The 18,099-nt window shown below is 39.5% G+C and overlaps 1 protein-coding gene across 3 annotated transcripts in view; it reads left to right on the forward strand.

The window, feature by feature from the left end:
* The window catches only part of ZNF793 (zinc finger protein 793), a 33,935-nt gene extending 21,595 nt beyond the window's left edge, over positions 1–12,340 (forward strand). For 2 of the 3 annotated variants that reach the window (XM_077773758.1, XM_077773760.1), the window contains exons 3-6: positions 3,415–3,475; positions 8,442–8,571; positions 9,094–9,189; positions 10,905–12,340. In XM_077773758.1, coding sequence (XP_077629884.1) covers positions 3,415–3,475; positions 8,442–8,571; positions 9,094–9,189; positions 10,905–11,857 — 1,240 coding nt within the window. In that variant the 3' untranslated portion in view covers positions 11,858–12,340. The remainder of the gene's footprint in view (positions 1–3,414; positions 3,476–8,441; positions 8,572–9,093; positions 9,190–10,904) is intronic. The other variant, XM_077773759.1, reaches the window with a different exon arrangement.
* The last annotated feature ends 5,759 nt before the right edge of the window (positions 12,341–18,099 follow it).

Raw genomic sequence — 18,099 nt, forward strand, 5'->3', positions numbered from 1 at the left:
AAGTGTCAACATTTTTGAGGAGCATTGGTCAGCGATTTTGCATTAGTGTCACTCAATATGATTTCGTCTGTTTCTTCATGATTAGATTCAAGTATGCATTTTGGGCAGAATATCACAGAAGCGATGTTGTGCCCGTCACAGTGCCTCATATCAGGGGGCGCATGATATTATGTCTCATCACTTGTTAATGTCACAAAGTTAAGGTGATATCTGCCAGGTTTCTCCAAGGCAAACTTGCTATTGTTTTAAGTTCATTTTATTTTTATTTTGAGAGAAAGAGAGCATGACCCAGGGAAAGGCAGAGAGAGACAGGGCCAGGGAGAGAGAGAGAATCAAAGCAGGCTCCGTGCTAAAAGCATGAAATATCAAACTCACGCACCATGAGATCAATGACCTGAGCCGAAATCAAGAGCCAGATACTTAACTGACTGAGCCAGCCAGGCGCCCCCTCATTTTATAATTAATAAATATCTTGGGGGCGGATATTTAGATACTATAGAAACACCCTGTTTTTCACCAAGCTTTTGCCAATGGTTTTTGTTATCCACTGATGCTGCCATCTCATTTAAAGGTGAAGGAAGTGACTTTCCCAGGCCACAGAGCACAGGCCTCCAGATACCCATTCGCCAACACGTTTGCCACACCACCACTCAGCTGGAACTTTGCAGCTGTGGAGACCAGGCCAAAGCTGAGTAGCTCAATCGAGAAGGGGGAGGGAGAGAGTGTATTCTTTTAGAGGATCCAGTAGTTCTCCAATTCTGGATTAACTGCCCCAGCTTGCTGGGCCTACTCCTTTCCTTCCAGCTTGGTCCCTAGTGGACAGTTAGTTCTCTCAGGGAACCTCCTCCCACTTTCAAAGCCCTCCTGTGGCTTCCATCATGATGAAAAAAACAGTGGAACATTAGTATGTAAATAATGAAGTACGTATCTGTGTGTATTTCACTTACAGATTAGAATAAGAAACATCCTGCAGACCAAATCGAAACACAAATAACATTTTATTGTATTTCATACCAAAAGTTTTTCTACACGTATATTTTTAAAATAAGAGCTTGTGTTTTTTTTTTTTTAACTTGAGATGTAATGTGCATAGAGAACAGCATGTAGCTTAATGAATCGTTCCATATGTGCACACTCATGTACCCCTAACCCAGATCATAACAGGGAACATTTCCAGCACCCCAAAGGTTTCCCCCACCCCTCCCAAGCAGTGCCTAGTCAAAACTGTCACATAGGTTAGGGATGCCAGTTTCTGACCTTCATATAAATGAAATTCAAACAATAGATCTTACACTTTCTTAAGACTACTTTTTTGACTTACTGGTATAACTTGTTTAATGTATTATGTAAGCAAAGACTAGTGTCTTCTGCTAATCACTAAACTAATTGGAAGCTTTTAGTAGATATATATTTTATTTAACATCCAAGGAAATCACCTTTTTTATTCTATAGAAGAGATAGGAATCTAAGTAGTTAATCTTAGCATCATTAAGACAAATTCATTATTCTAGCTTGTGAACAGGATGTTCCTGGAAATGTTCCATATCCTGATAATGTGGTGGTTATGTGGGTGAATATATTTGTCAAAACTCACTGAACTATACAATTAAAATGGAATCATTTATTATATGTAAATGATACCTCAGTAAAGAAAAAAATATTTCAAAAAGCATAATAAGCTCACTGCCCAGTCCTTCTATTACTGATCTGATAGCTAAATGCCTCTTTCACACTAACTGTGCTGTATGACTTGTACTGTCTGACCTGTACAATATTTCAAAGCATTTTGGTACAATTAAGAGAGAGTGGATATTTATTGTCCACTAAGAGAAAAGTAAATCATTAACTCATTTAGCACTCTATGTTAAGAATTTTTCCATGTGTACCGTCATGTACTTATGACCCAGATTATGACAGAGAATATTTCCAGCACTTTAAAATTATTTTCCTTTTTCGAAAGATGATTTGTCAACAGATTAGTGAGAAGATACTTGTGTAAAACAAAGCCAGGAGAATGTATTCATTTTGAAAGAATTTTTTCCCCTTGAAACTAGTGTCTTCTGCTAATCACTAAACTAATTGGAAGCTTTTAGTGGATATGGCCAGTTTGCCCTTAGCACTCCTCCTCACGTCGTTAGAACCTTTGAGTCTGGCTCCTCTGCCCCTTTGCCAGGACTCATCACTGAAGAAGTGTCTTTGCTTTCTGGCACTCAAGATTACAGAGGTGCATGTTGTGTTCTGTGCTCCAGATGTGGACTCAGCCATTTTCCAAGGAGCTCTGGTTCCTTTTTGGAGATCAGAATCTGGGTACTAGCAGATTTTTCTAGTTAGGATGACACCACCCCAAGTTACTTTGAGAACAGCCACAAAAGATACCATTTTTAAAATCAGGAGTTATCCCATTGATAATTTTAACATTAAGCATTCAAGTACACCATAAAATATTTACACTCTTAAATTATGACTTACCCTTTTTCTTTTATAATTTAACCCCCATAGTTCTCTCTTTACTTAAACATCTTAATTAAAAGTAACAGTTGTTGGGGCGCCTGGATGGCTCAGTCGGTAAAGCGTCTGACTCTTGATCTCCGTTCAGGTCGTGATCTCACAGTCTGTGAGTTCAGGCCTCACGTTGGGCTTTGCACTGACATCGCGGAGCCTGCTTGGGATTCTGTCTCTCCCTCTCTCTGCCCTTTCCCTGCTTACACTCTTTCTCTCTATCAAAATAAATAAATTTTTTAAAAAGTAACAGTTGTTTGTTCTCATTTGTTGAAAATTATTTTTTAACGACAACACTTAATAATATTCTGGATAAATAACAAGGTTTAGCCTTTAGTAATCATTTCTGCCATAGTTTAAGTAACTATTAGTTTTACTAATGTTACACAGTTATTTTATTTTGCTTTGAGTTCTTTGTAATAAGTTACAAAAGCCTTTTTTCAGTATATACTTCAAAAAAATAGTAACATTGTTATAGAAAAAGCATCTCAAATACAGGATTTCATAAACACTAGTAGGTGAACAAATGCAACTTTAAAAGTAAATAAGAGGTAAAACCCAAGCATTTTGCCTTTAAGAGAAAACGTATTGTCCTTCTGCAGAGGTGATCCTGTTCAGAGCATGAATGTGGCTCCATCTCACATGGGGCCAGTTATTTAAGTTTTAAGGATTTGTTCTTAAATAAATTTTAAGTTCTTACTTGATAGTAGCTTTTACTTCGGGGTGGGGGGGATCTGTTTTATGTACTCACATTCCGAATCGAATAGCCCCATATTTTTTCTTCTACCACAGTGATTTAAAGCATAGGTTTTTGTACAGGGTTTACATAGGGACTTTGCAATTTCCAGGATGGGCCTGGTCCCTCACAGCTCTGTTCTTTTCTTTCTCCTCCTTCCCCCCGCTCCCCTCCGCCAGTCTCTATCTTCACAGGATTCAAATCTTTTTCCAAGAACAGCAGAAAATGATTGAGTACCAGGTAAGTGTGACATTTAAGTAACCTAGTTTCCCTTCTTGGGAAACTGTTGTAGAAAAAATATGTGCATTTCAAGCATATATACTGTCACAGGTTGGGTTCTTAGAAAACAGACTTAGAGATGGAGGTTTGCACACATGAGGTTTAGTAGGGAGACTCATGGAACACCTGTAAGGAGTGAAGGAAGCAGGATCAGGCAGAGGGAGTTAAACAGAACACCAGCTGATCTTACAAGATGCTTTGAAACTGGGATGGCCTCCACATTGTCCTGAATGGAGGCAAAGAGGCCTTTATATTCTGAAACCAACCAGTCATTGGTTGTCTGCCCATGGGGGGGAGGGGCTTAAGCTTGGGTGGGGTACCTCCCTTTGACCAAATGCAGTTGCAAAAGGTCTTAAGTCTGCAGCAGCCAGTCTTCTCCTAGCACTTGAGAGAAATACTTGGTCCTTCAGGAGGATTCGGCTGGAAAACCAGTTTTTCTCTCTACATGTAGATTCAGTGGCAAGACACTTACACATACTTCTCTACCCCCCTTTTTTTCCCCCAGTTAAAATGCTAGAGATTGTACATATTAGTACCTAGGACCACAGCCTTTTTAAGTTTTTAAAATTTATTTTTTGAGAGAGCATGTACTTATGCACACGTGGGGGAGGGACAGAGAGGGAATCCCAAAGAGGCTACACGCTGTCAGCACAGAACCAGATGTGCAACTCTAGCCTACGCACCATGGGATCATGACCTGAGCCAAAATCGAGAATCAGGTGCTCTACCAATTGAGCCACCCAGGTGCCCCAGGGTTGCAGGAAGTTTTAACTCCTCTGTGCTTTGCAGCCCATATATGTAATGGAATAAAATGCTAAATTTCAGTTAGAGAAATTGAAAATACAAATAATATTTCTTTTCAGAGGGGGCAGGCAGGAAGGTTCCTCCTGGTGTTAATGGAAGTCCTGGTTTTGATCCAAGGTATTTATAGCCTTGATCTAGACTGGGGAACAGATGAGCTCTCCATTGTTTAAATTCATTCCCTTAACCGTCTTTACTAGTTTGGCAGCAAACAGTTGAACATCTTATTCCCCTGCAAGTCTCAGTGTGAAGTGTTCCCAGCTCCCCCTACCCTTCCTCACCATCTCTAGACAGTGAAGGGCCCTGTGTCCTGACAAGACCCACTCAGCCCTAGAGTTCCTGCATTTCCACCTCTTTGGAGGCCTCCCTCCAGCAGGGATATCTCTTTCTGGAGACTCATCCTTTCCCCTTTCCCAGATCTTTCCCCTGTCCCTACAACCACTGTCAGTATCTCCAACCCTAAAAACTATCACCACTTCCAAACCACAAAGTCCTTTCCTTTCTCCTCTGGCCTCCTTCATCTCCTGTAGTGATTTTCTTCTCTTGGTGTTTCCATATGCTTTTCTTATTCTTTCTTGTTTTTTTTTTTAATTAATTTGTATTTTTTAGAGAGAGTGTGTGTGAGAGGGGGAGAGGGTCAGGGAGAGAGAGAATCCTAAGCAGGCTCCACACTGAGCATGGAGCCCAACCTGGGGCTCAATCCCATGACCCTGGGATCGTGACCTTAGCCAAAATCAAGAGTCAATTGACTGAGCCCCCTAGGAGCCCCGTGTTTCTTATTCTTTCTTGAGTCCAGCATCCTTTCTTCCCGCCTTACTAAAACTTTTCTGGCCAAGATCCCAGGTGATGTTGCTGAGACTGAAATCAGAAGATGCTTTTTGATTGTTCTGCTAAATTAGATTGCATCTTTTGCCCCCTTCTGTGTGGAAGGCAGCACTGTATACTGGGTAAGAGCACAGACTTTGGAACCAGACTGCTGAATTTGAATCCCAGTCCTTACCATCTGCATGACCTTGCACAAGTCTCTGAACCTCTTTGTGCCCCAGTTTCCCACCTCAGGATATGGTACCATCCCACCAGGCAAACCAGGACCCTAAGATTATCCTTGACTTCTCCCCACCTTCCCCCTCTCACACTCAGTCACTAAGTCATGCTAATTTTACACCTTAAGGTTACTTCCTGTGTTTGGTGAAAATGACGTGGCCTTTTGGGTGCCAAATTACATCTATTTTGTTCTGTTGTATTCCATCCCATCCCATCTCATTCCCATTCCAATTAGCTCTGTTTGGGAAATATTGACCCAGAGCTGTCAACTGAGCCAGGCTCCGTGCTCTGATAAAAGCCTGATTGCTACTCTCCCTCTATCATGGTATGTCATTCTGGCATCAGAGGCTATCTGGTTGTTACCTGCTGTGTACATGGCCTTTGTATGAATCTTAGGGTCTCATGTGCCAGCATCCATGGCTTCACCCTGGTTTTGGTCCTGCCTTCCAGCTCATCTGCTTGGGCCACTGCTCAGTTGCGACTGTAGGACCCCACATTTTTCAGCGAGATGTACAGCCACCTCCTGAGGTTGAGCTGATGTCTGTGACCCAAAGCTCCATCTAGAAATCACATTGTTAGACTGTCTCATGTGGTCCAGAGCCTCCAGGTAAACAAAGACAGTCTTAATCAAGCAGAACATTCCAGGGACTTAGAGATTTAACTCCCAGGAGCTGAGTGCAATGATCAGACCTCTCTTTGGGCAAAGTTCATTCTTTACAGTCACTTGAAGATATATCATAGGTAGTTTCCTCTACTCACAGCAATAGAGGATTACTTTTTCTTACACCAAACAGTTCTCCAATTCTCTGTGGACACCAACTAGGTTTCCTATGATTTAATTCAACTCGGTGTTAGCACAGACCCTACAAGTTAGGGTCTCAGTCTCACAAGACTGCTCCCACCCCCCGATGCTAATTGCATCCCAGGTTGTCACCTGAACTTCTGACCAACTAGCTGTAAATCGGGGGTTCCCATGACCCCTTCCTTAGTTTTGATAATTTGCTATGACTCACAGAACTCTGGGAAACACTTTAGTTACTATTACAGGTTTTTTATAATGGGTGCAAATGAAAAGCCAGATGACAAGGTACAGAATGGTCCTGAGCATATGAACTTCTGTCTGCGGAGTTTGGGGTTCCCAGATGTGTTCACCAACCTAGAAGTCCCCCAGAGTTTTCATGGGATTTCCATCATTGCTTAAATCATGGATTGGGTATCAGCTCAGTCTCTAGTACTGCCCACTCACCCCCACCCCCACCTAGAAGTAGGGGGTGGAAAAGGGGACTGAAAGTTCCAACCCTCTAATCACATGGCTAGTTCCTCTGGCAACCAGCCCCCATCCTCTGTGTCATTAGCACAAACTCATGTATCCTTGACTGGGGCCTGTTATGAATAACATAAGATACTCCTTTACCCCTATTACTAAGGAAGTTACAAGGGTTTAAGAAGCTCTGTTCCAGGAACCATGAAGGAAAACCAAATATATATTTTTTTAATATATCATAATATCACAGGTGACCTCTTTAGGTTAGTATCTGTGGGTCCTTCTTTGGGTCTCCAGCTGAACTCTTTAGTGTCCCTTGGGGCTCTGGCCTGGGCACTTTTCTCATCCTGTCTCCCTGCAGAGAGATCCCTCACTGACAACCTTAGCTACCACTTCTCTGCTGATGGCTTACAGAGCTTTAGTTCCCTTCCTGATCTAGCTTCTGCTACAAGACTCCTATGTCCATCCCACTGCCTGCTAAGCGTCTCCACCCATGTGTCCCCAGACACGTCTAATAACACATCCTCTCTGCTTCTGCTGTTTTTTTTCACTTCTGATTTACCACCATCATCACCTAGTTGGCTTTGAGACACATTGCTGTTACCCTTACCCCTTTTCACTCATTCCCCACAACCAGTTAAGGTGCAGGTTCTGTACTCTTCTTTTGTCTGTCTCACTGTGTCTTACTGTGCTACTTGTGACATCATCTTCCACCTGCATTATTATGGTCTTTCTTTTCACTTCCCTCAAGGTCCCCCACCACATTTCTATTCATTCACTTTCAAATTATCTGTGAGTTCTGTACCTCTTCAGGCAGCTTTTTTATCCAGACTAACAATCTCTGCCTTTTGGAGTGTTCAGTCATATATTAATTTGTATTATAATTTAGTGTCATTTAATATAACTATTGGTGTGGTTGGATTTGTATCTGTCCTTTTAGTATTTATTTGTCTGTTTGTCCCATCCGCTTTTGTTCCTTTATTTCTTTTCTGTTATGTATGTGTTTGTGTAGATTAAATATTTTTTGAAATTCCTTTACTTCAGTATACCTCTTTGCACTATGACTTTAGTGGTTACTTTAGGAATTCAATATATATCCTTAACTTTCCAGTCTGCTTAGAGTTACTGCTGTACCACTTGATGTGCAGTGGTACATCATGCCTTCCATATACAGTGGTACCATGTGCTTTCTATATACACCTATTCCTTGATAGTTCCATTGTCTTAAAGTCCCTTATCTCATCACTCACAGTCCCCTCTATGCTCCTCCTGCTACTGAGTGCCTGGTAGCCCTTAAAATCACTGTTCCATCCCCATGCCGGTGTCCATGCTGCTCCCTCTGCAAGGATTGTAGTTTCTCCATCTTTCTGTAGAGGAGTCTCAGCAACATATATCCCCTAGCTCTGAAGCCTTACTAGCCCTTGAAGCATTTAATGGACCATTCACACTTTTCTACATGCTCTAACCTAGATGTCTTGCCATCGTAGCTCTTAAACTTTCACCCTGATGGCCTTACATATTGCTGGGCTATCAGATCCTTGAGGTCAGGAACCATCCATGATTGTGTTTCCAACAACCAGCACTGGGTTATACACAGCAGGTCTTCAGTCAATATATGCTGACTTAAAGTGTATGTGGCAGTGGGATCCAGTGGGATCGTTACTTTTCCTACTATATATAGCGCAAAGCCAGAAATGTAAAAGGTATCCTAGGTAGGTAAATGATCATGAGAATCTCTGGCCTAGGAACATGAAAATTCCATTCCATCTACCCCTGGGTACATTTTTCCCACATGACTCAATGCCATTTCATCTTCAGCAGAGACCTGTGTCATTCAAAGACGTGGTAGTGGGCTTCACTCAAGAGGAGTGGCACAGGCTGAATCCTGCTCAGAGGGCACTGTACCGGGATGTGATGCTGGAGACCTATAGCAACCTTGTTTCAGTAGGTAAGAAGAACTCTGCCATAAACATAGATTATGCTTGATTAACCACCTTTCCTTTTATTAAAAGTAACTGAAGTACCTAGAGCCTCTGAAGTACCAAGTACTTTCTATGTGCCAGACATTATTTCAGCCATTTTTAAAATATTAACTTACTTAATCCTCATAAGAGCCCCATGGGATAGGTACTATTTGTAGCACTATTTTACAGATTTGGAAACAGAGGCAGATAGATGAAGTAACTTGTCCAGTGTTATTCACCTAGTACATAATAGAGCCAGGCTAGGATTTGAATCCCAGCAGTCTGGCTGCACAGTCCGTATCTCTAGCCCTTGTACTGTGCTGCCTCCGTGAGTTTGGCTTGAGTTTTCAGTGGTCCTGGGTTGCTAATTCCTTTTGGGTTCTGGACAAGGTATGTGTACAGTCTTCTCCCAAGTCCAATGTCTGTTGTGCAGCCTTTAATGCTGCCTGAGTGGCCCTGAAGACCAAGGAGCTCAGCCCAAGGCCTGGATCATTTCCCTGGAACAGGTTATGAAGGCACTAAACCATATGTGATCCTCAAGCTGGAGCAGGAAGAAGCACCATGGATTTGTGAGGCAGCGTGCTCAGGCTGCCACTGTCAAAGTAAGTATGATAAATCCAGCAAGAAGTACTATAGGAGGCTGGCAGCTTTGGGATTTTGTTCACGGTCCAGCTTTCAAAAGCCTTAGATCTTTGCAAGCCACTGGAGACATTTCTCTGAGAGCTTTAGCCTTCTTGTCGTCCCTTCAACCTCCAGGCACCCCACCTCCCTTATCCAGGTGTTCCTTCCTTCTTTAAATCTCACCTCTTCCTGTGCTCTTGCTCCATCTCCCTTTCTCCACAATCCCGTCTCCATCACATTCAGCCTTTCTCACAAATAAACTTCGGTCATTCCCCCGCTCCTGCTGGTGCCTTCCTATTCCCTTTCCCCAGTTTCCAGGTAAAATGCCTCAGACCTGCCTGCCATACCCACACTCTCACTTCCCATCCTTTCCCTAATCCTTTAAATTATCCCCTAGTCCTTCAGTTTCCTTAAGTTGCAGAAGAGGAAGTATTGAATTTAAGGTAACCAAAGACAGCTGGGTGGTAAAGGAGATGACTGAGTTTGGCCCGTCTTAACCACTTCCTTATAACATTCAGCGTAAGTGCTCCTTTCCTCTCAGCTTTGTAAAATACCACAACAATATGCATGGTACCCCAGGTGTTGGTAACCTACTCTTAAGGATGCCTCTGAACTTCTATAGAGTCATGAACTTAGTAAGAAGAGTCAGTGCTGTCTGTTCCCACATCTCTTTATGCCACTTACACTTGGTGTTGTCATCACATAATTGAATTAAATATTACATTATGAAAATAACACTCAAGGTATTTTCATGCTTATCTCCAAAATTATGTCTCTGAAATGACCACCATCCACCTTTCATCCACCTTGGTTGCAGTAGTAGCAGTTAACAGCATTAGAATTACTGGCCAACACTCAGTGTGTGCTCACTGTATGCCAGATCTGTTCTCAGCCTTTTACATATATCATCTCATTCAACCCTTACAATGTCTGTGAGGTATCCAACCTTTCTTACTCTATTTACAAATAAAGCAATAAGCAATCACAGAAAAGTTAGGAAACTTATCTGAGAACATACAGCAAAGTAAGGGACCGAACAGAGATTTGAACTCGTGGTCACATTTCAGAACCAATACTTTTAATTGCCACACCAACACAATAGCGCCCTCTGGGGTGTATTTTGCCTCATTAAACTGCTCATCAGCCTTCCTGAAACATTGTCACCTGGGCATCAGCTGCCTTTCTTTTCCCTCTTTTAAGAGCCACACATTGAATAGCAAGCTGCCATATGACACTTAAACTCCTTTCCTCAGTAACAAGATTAACAAACTACACCCTATAGTTTGGCCACCTAATTTTGTGAAGAAAATCTTACCGGAACACAGCCATGCCCTAACCTTTACATACTATCTGTGTTCCCCAAATACAGAGGGAAAGTTGAATAATTTTGACTGAGACCATATGGCCCACAAAGCCGAAGATATTTACTCTCTGGCCCTTTAAGAACATGTCTGCCAACCACTGGTCTATAATATTCCATCTTACTCAAAATTATTACTTTGTATACTCTATGACATGTTCCATTTCATTTGTGCCAGTTGTGAATCTTCTCATACAGCACCCTTCTCCGCATTTAGTTATGGTTCATGCTGTGCCTGTTCATATGCTGTGTATTGTTTAAATGTTTAGGGCATTTTTCAAGTAATTTTATTCCAGATCATAATAACAGAATAAAGGTTTGCTGTATTTTCTCCAGAAAACATTTGTCAAGTTAATGTCCAGAGGAAAAGACAGCAAGACATGATTTTGAAACAAGGGGCATTCATCACCAAGAAAACATTGCCCAAGGAAAGAAGCCATGAAGACAGTAAGTTTGGGAAAATATCACCTCTGAGCACTAATCTTTTTCCTTTAGTTCAAGACCCCAATAACTGGGACGCCTATGGAAAAAGTGTGAACCATAATTTAGACTTCATTGGTTTTAAGAGAAACTATTCCAGAAAAGAGGAGTGCTGTGGATGTGGGAAATTGTTACAGCATACAAACCATGATAGAAAACCTAATGGAGAAAAACTCTGGGAATGCAGTCATTGTGAAAGAGCTTTCAGCCACAACCCAGCACTTATGTATAAACCAGCAGTAACCAATTCTCTTGTGTACAAGCGAAAAAGAGTTCCACCTACAGAGAAACCCCATGTCTGTAGTGAGTGTGGGAAAGCCTTCTGCTACAAGTCTGAATTCATTAGGCATCAGAGAAGTCACACTGGGGAGAAGCCATATGGATGCACTGACTGTGGGAAAGCCTTTTCCCATAAGTCAACCCTTATTAAACACCAGCGAATTCACACTGGGGTAAGACCCTTTGAATGTTTTTTTTGTGGGAAAGCCTTCACTCAGAAGTCACACCGCAGAGAACATCAAAGAACACATACTGGAGAAAGACCCTTTGTGTGCAGTGAATGTGGGAAGTCATTTGGTGAGAAGTCATACCTTAATGTACATCGAAAAATACACACAGGAGAAAGACCATATCGTTGTAGAGAATGTGGAAAATCCTTCAGCCAAAAATCATGCCTCAATAAGCATTGGAGAACTCATACAGGAGAAAAACCCTATGGATGCAGTGAATGTGGGAAAGCTTTCTACCAGAAGCCAAATCTCAGTAGACATCAGAAAATTCATGCCAGAAAGAATGCCTATAGGAATTAAAATCTGATAATTGTGGGAAAGCCTTAAGCAAGGTATCCTATTTTATTGTATGTGGAGGCATTCATTTTCAGAAGAAGTCTCATTGATTTAATGAATTTGGACAAAATGTTTTACCATAAGGGAAGTCATGTTCTAATTATGATAGAAATTTTATACAAAGATTACAGAAAACACTTTATAAAAAATAAACATGGTCACTCTGGCTTATGAAAGTTTAAAAATATGCTAATGGAATGACAACAGAATGCAAAATATATGTGGAAGGAATTGGTAAATTATGGCATATTCCATAGTGAGCCACATAATAAGCATTATTTATATTTTGGAAATGTAAATGTGAATTTAATGTAATTTGTGAATGTCAAGCACATTTGTCACATAGTATGTAGAATGCCATTCACCAAACTTTTCCACTCTAAATATCACCATTGTTTTTTAGTGTCTTAACAATATAAAAAATAAGAACACTTGTTAATGTTGAAAAGGCAAAGCTAAGGAATAGTTTCACAACCTAATATTGGATGAACAAAATACTATAAACTTGATTACTCAGCACAGCCATTATTTGACAAAAAGTAGTGTGACCATGGTATATTGTGCACTACTTCTATTTTATTAGTCTTGCTTAATATGCCTTGCAGCAAATTAGTAGGAATGTAGTGTTTATATGAGTCTTAGAATTAAGAAATGTTTCTTGCCAGAGACCAAAGATAGAATTTTTCTGTATTTTTTTTTTCCTTTTTGCAAATAATTCAGCAATATCCACTTTTCTTCCCTATCAATTTCCCTGTGAATATCCTGGTCACTAAAACCCAAGTTGTTTCATCATTCCAATCTTGGAAAAAAAATCTACTTCCTTGACCTGCCATGTCATCCAAGTAAGACAAATGGCCACACTATTCAAGAATTGCCTCCTGTGGGGCGCCTGGGTGGCTCAGTCAGTTGGGCATCCGACTTCGGCTCAGGTCATGATCTCACAGTTCATGGGTTCGAGCCCCGCGTCGGGCTCTGTGCTGACAGCCAGCTCAGAGCCTGGAGCCTGTTTCGGATTCTGTGTCTCCCTCTCTCTTAGACCCTCCCCTGCTCATTCTGTCTCTTTCTCTCTCTCTCAGAAATTTAAAAAAAAAAAAAAGAATTGCCTCCTGTAAGAAAGCCTGGTCCAGAATGAGAAAGGAAACAATCACATGAGCACTGGTGTTATATGTAAGTGATGAATCACTAAATTCTACACTTGAAATTAATATTACACCGTACGTTAACTAACTATAAATAAAAATTTGTAAAAATAAATTAATATTTGTAAAAAATAAATAAAAATTTGTAAAAAAAATCACAGATAAAGATATGATTAAAAGAATGATAAAAGATACTTTATACAAATCTAGATCAACCTGTTTTTAAAAGAGGAAATAAATGCTTTTCTTGCAAAATATGTTAGGAAAATTGCAATAAGAAGTAGAAACTTGGGGCGCCTGGGTGGCTTAGTCGGTTAAGCGTCTGAATTTCGCCTTAGGTCATGATCTCGCGGTTCGTGGGTTCGAGCCCCGCGTTGGGCTCTGTGCTGACTGCCAGCTCAGAGCCTGGCGCCTGTTTCAGATTCTGTGACTCCCTCTCTCTCTGACCCTCCCCTGCTCACGCTGTCTCTCTCTCCTAGAAGTAAATAAAACATAAAAAAAAAAGAAAAAAAGAAGTAGAAACTTGATAGAAAAAGTACCACTGAAGAGTTTGGAAAAGTGATTAAAGATCTAGGATTGAAAAATGCTCCAGGGCCCAGATGATTTCATAATTAGTTGCATCTTTTAAAGAGTGATACCAGTGTTATTTGAAGTATTTCAGCTCATAGACTATGTTCTCCAGTTTTATGAAGTCAGAATAAGTTTTAACACCAAAACCAAATAAAGGTGTTTGAAAAAAGAAAACTCCAGGCCAGTCTTACTCATGAATTTAGAAACAAAAATTATAATTAAAATGATACCAAATAGAATTCACCAGTATACCTAAAGAATGACATATTATAATGACCAAGGAGGAATTATTCCAAGAATGCAGAACCAATGCAGTAATAGGAAATAAATCAATAAAATTAACCGTTTAAAAGCTGACAAAATATTTAATAGAATTTGCAAACATTTCCAATCTAATAAAATATAAATTGAATTGTAATATATAGTAATGACTTAGGAGTTCCTTTACCAAAACCCAATAGCATATTTATGCTAAAACCATTTTTTGAAAATTAAGAATTTAATAGTATTAGGGCATTAGATAAGGGCATTCACTGCTGTCTATTTTTACTAAATATTGTGTTGGAGTTTCCAATGAAGACAGTAAAAACCAAAATTAAATAATTGGCATAAACAAAAAAGGGGAAAGTTTTTGATAATATATCAATAAATGAAGAGACCAGTAATTGTTTTGGGTTAAAAGATAATTTTCTAATAAGACAGTATAGAAATTAAAAGTTTTCTCTGTAAACATCTAATAACTTACATGCACTTCTTTTGGAATTACACTAAATGTCAGTGATTTTTTTTTTTTTTTACTTAAATGACCTTAAAATCCATATGGAAGAACAAATGCATAACAATCTAGACAAGAAAACTATGAAAAAGAATTTCATACCAGATGTCAGAATATAACACGAAGTCACTTTAAACAAATTAACAAAGTATTGGCAAAAGAAAAGATAAACACAGCAATGGATCAGAATAGAAAATCTTGAAATACATTAGTGTATATGAGAAAGCTCAATATGAAGGCATATGGAAAAGGTGGAATTTAAAGCTATAGGCGAAAGGAATAGTTTATTTAAAAAGAATTCTGGTACAGTTGGCTTTTACTCAGGAAGAAAGTAAACTTTGACTAACAGCCCAAACCATATGAAAAAATCCCAGTGGATTTAAGATTTAAATTGTTTAAATAATAAAATTCTTGAAGGAAAAATGAAAGATTACATGTACAATCTAGGAGTTGGGAAGATTAACTTTACCAACACAAGATACTTAAAGGCTATTCAAAAATATTTGATTACATAAAAGCATAATCTTTTGTATGGCAAAAGGTGCCTTCGATAAAGTCAATACACAATATTTTTGGGTGAAATATTTGCAAAGCCAATCAGAAAAGAGGTGCTTTTCAAATTGACAGGAAAAAGATAACTCAATGGCAAAACATGGCAGAGAAATGTGAATAGACAATTATAAAAACACAGCAAACCCAGCTGGCCGGTGGGCCTATCAAAAAATGTTTAGCTTCAGGGGCTCCTGGGTGGCTCAGTTGGTTAAGTGGATGACTTTGGCTCAGGTCATGATCTCGTGGCTCGTGAGTTAGAGCCCTGCATCAGGGTCTGTGCTGACAGTTCAGAGCCTGGAGCCTGCTTCGGATTCTGTGTCTCCCTCTCTCTCTGCCCCTCCCTGCTTATGCTCTGTCTCTGTCTCTCAAAAATAAATAAATATAAAACATTTTTAAAAATTAAAAAAATGTTTAGCTTCAGTGGTTGTTGGGGAATACAGATTAAACTCATAATGAGATGGGGTGCCTGGATGGCTCAGTGGGTTAAGCATCTGACTTCAGCTCAGGTCATGATCTTGCGGTTCATGAGTTTGAGCCCTGCATTGGGCTCTGTGTTGACAGCTCGGAACCTGGAGCCTGCTTTGGATTCTGTGGCTCCCTCCCTCTCTCTGCCTCTTCCCCACTTGTGTTGTCTCTCTCTCTCTCTCTTATTTCAAAAATAAACGTTTTTAAAAGATTTAAAGTCATAATGAGATAACTGTATTCAATCAAACTGACAAAAAATAGCAGGACTGCTTTTTGCTGTCCCAACAAAAGTTCTTATACACCACTGGTGGAAACAAATCATTACAGCTCTTTAAAAAAATCAATGTGGCAACATCTATTATAACTTAAAGTACTTATGTCACTTTGAGGAATCTCTTAGAAGTAAAACCCCAATACATAAAGGACAGATGAATATGGATATTTATTATAAAATTGTTCCTAGTGGCAATAAGACACTAGAATCCAAATAAATGCCTATCAATAGGGAAACTGGAAAAGGGAAGGAATTATATCCATTCCATATCAAGTTTAGATAGCCATTAAAGTGGACAAACTAAACCATGCTAGTGGACTTGAATAGAATTCCATAATGTTTTCTTGAGTGAAAAAAGCAAGGTACAAGTAAGTGTGTAAAATATGACCCTGTTTTTGTAAATCAGTGACAAAATGCCTCTAGGTGTTTATGAGTGATAAACATGTATCATATATGTTTGTGTATGATTTTATATGCATGGAGAAAAGTATTGAAGAGTATACGTTGGGTTGGGGGGAGGTGGGTGATAAAGGTTGGTTTGAGGGAGCCAGAGAGGGAAACTGAAACCCAAAAAGAAAAAAAAAAAAGATTGATATCTCAAATGTGTAACTAAGTTATTTGAGTGAGGAGCTAAAACTCCGCTAATTTGTGGATATGTTCATGCTATATTAAATGAAAAGGGCAAATTGCAGAATAATGTTTACAAATCTATTTTTTTAATTAAAACCCTGTATGTGTATATATGCATGTATGTTTATATGAACAAAGAAAAGTATGGATGGATATACACCAAGATGTTAACATTGGTTATCTTGGTAGGGAAGGGAAAAATAGCAGTTGTTTAATTTATATATCTTTGTATTGTTTTACTTGTTTCAACATACATATCTTTTGTAATTTGAAAAACAAAGGGAGAAATGTTTCAATGTGCGTGAAGCATTGCAAGTGTTTCTGTTTTCCGACAAGATGGCACCCTGGTCTGGTTTGTTACCTTTCCTCTAGCACAGTCCTTTGGATATCACCAAAGTAAAAGTAAATGTCTAGATTGTTACTTGTGCTTCTGAAAAGCAAAAGGAAATACTTTGAGAAACTCCCAAGTAGAGAGAGGTTTTTGTTTTTATTTTGAAATAAATTTTGATTTATAAAAAAAAGTTGCAAAACAGTTCTTCATCCAGTGTCTCCTAATGTTAACATCATATATAACCTTAGTACAATTATCAAACCAGGAAATTAACATGACACAAACTAGTAATTAAACTATAGTCCTTCCCACTGATGTCTATCTAGTCCAAGGTCAAGACCCCACAGTGCATTTACTTGTTATTTCTCTTCAGTCTCCTCCAATTTGTGACAGTTCCTCGGTGTTTTCTTGTCTTTTGTGACTTAGGCACTTTTTTTTAAAGGAATACTGGCCAGCTATTTTGTAGAATATTCCTCAATTTGGGTTTGATCCAGTATTCTCTGATTACATTGAGGTTATGCATCAATACTACAGAAGTGATGTATCCTCAGGGCATAATACCAGAGGATACATGATGTTGATGAAATCTAACAGTCACCATTGATCACATGGTTAAGATGCTCATTGTTAGATTTCTACATTCCAAAGGTACTAACTTCCTTTGTGGTTAATAAATATCTTGGGCAAGATAATTTTGCAGAATTTTTTAAAAATACATTTCAGCAGGCCCTAGGCTCAAAATTCTGTTAGATTAGCTCTAAGGGTTTAAGTATCCCTAGTAATTCTTTTTTTTTTCTTTTACAAATAGTTTATTGTCAAGTTGGTTTCCATATAACACCCAGTGCTCATCCCCACAAGTGCCCTCCTCCATGTCCATCGCCCCCCTCCCCCACACCCATCAGTCCTCAGTTTGTTCTCAGCATTCAAGAGTCTCTCATGGTTTGCCTCTCTCCCTTAATTCTAATGGGGGGACAAGAGTAGACTTTGGATGTGAACCACACATCTAATCATCAGTCCTGAAACAAAACATCATCCTTACAGAACAAGTAGTAATGAGAAAGACTGAATTATGACATTTATAAACACTGGTCCTTAGCTTTGGTAACCTTCGTGTGTTAGTTATCTAGTGCTACCTAACAAATGAGCACAAAATTAGTAGCTTAAAGCAACACACATTATCTTACAGTTTCTCTGAGTCAGAAGTCCAGATATGCCTTAGCTAGGTGCTCTGATTCAGGGTCTTACAAGGTTGTAGTTCAGGTATTGCCCAGAACAGTGGTCTCATCTGATCCTCAACTAAGGAAGGATCTGCCTGCAAGATCACATGATTGTTGGTAGAATTCAGATCTTTGTGAGCTGTTAGACTAAGGGCCTCAGTTCCTTGCTGGCTGTGGGCCAGAGGCTACCCTCAAGTACTTGCCACATGGGCCTCTCTGAAGTCCAGCTTTCTAAAAAGAGTAGAGGTGCTAG

The sequence above is a fragment of the Crocuta crocuta genome, unplaced genomic scaffold (assembly GCF_008692635.1).
Source record: "Crocuta crocuta isolate KB4526 unplaced genomic scaffold, BGI_CrCroc_1.0 scaffold267, whole genome shotgun sequence".
Lineage (NCBI taxonomy): Eukaryota > Metazoa > Chordata > Mammalia > Carnivora > Hyaenidae > Crocuta > Crocuta crocuta.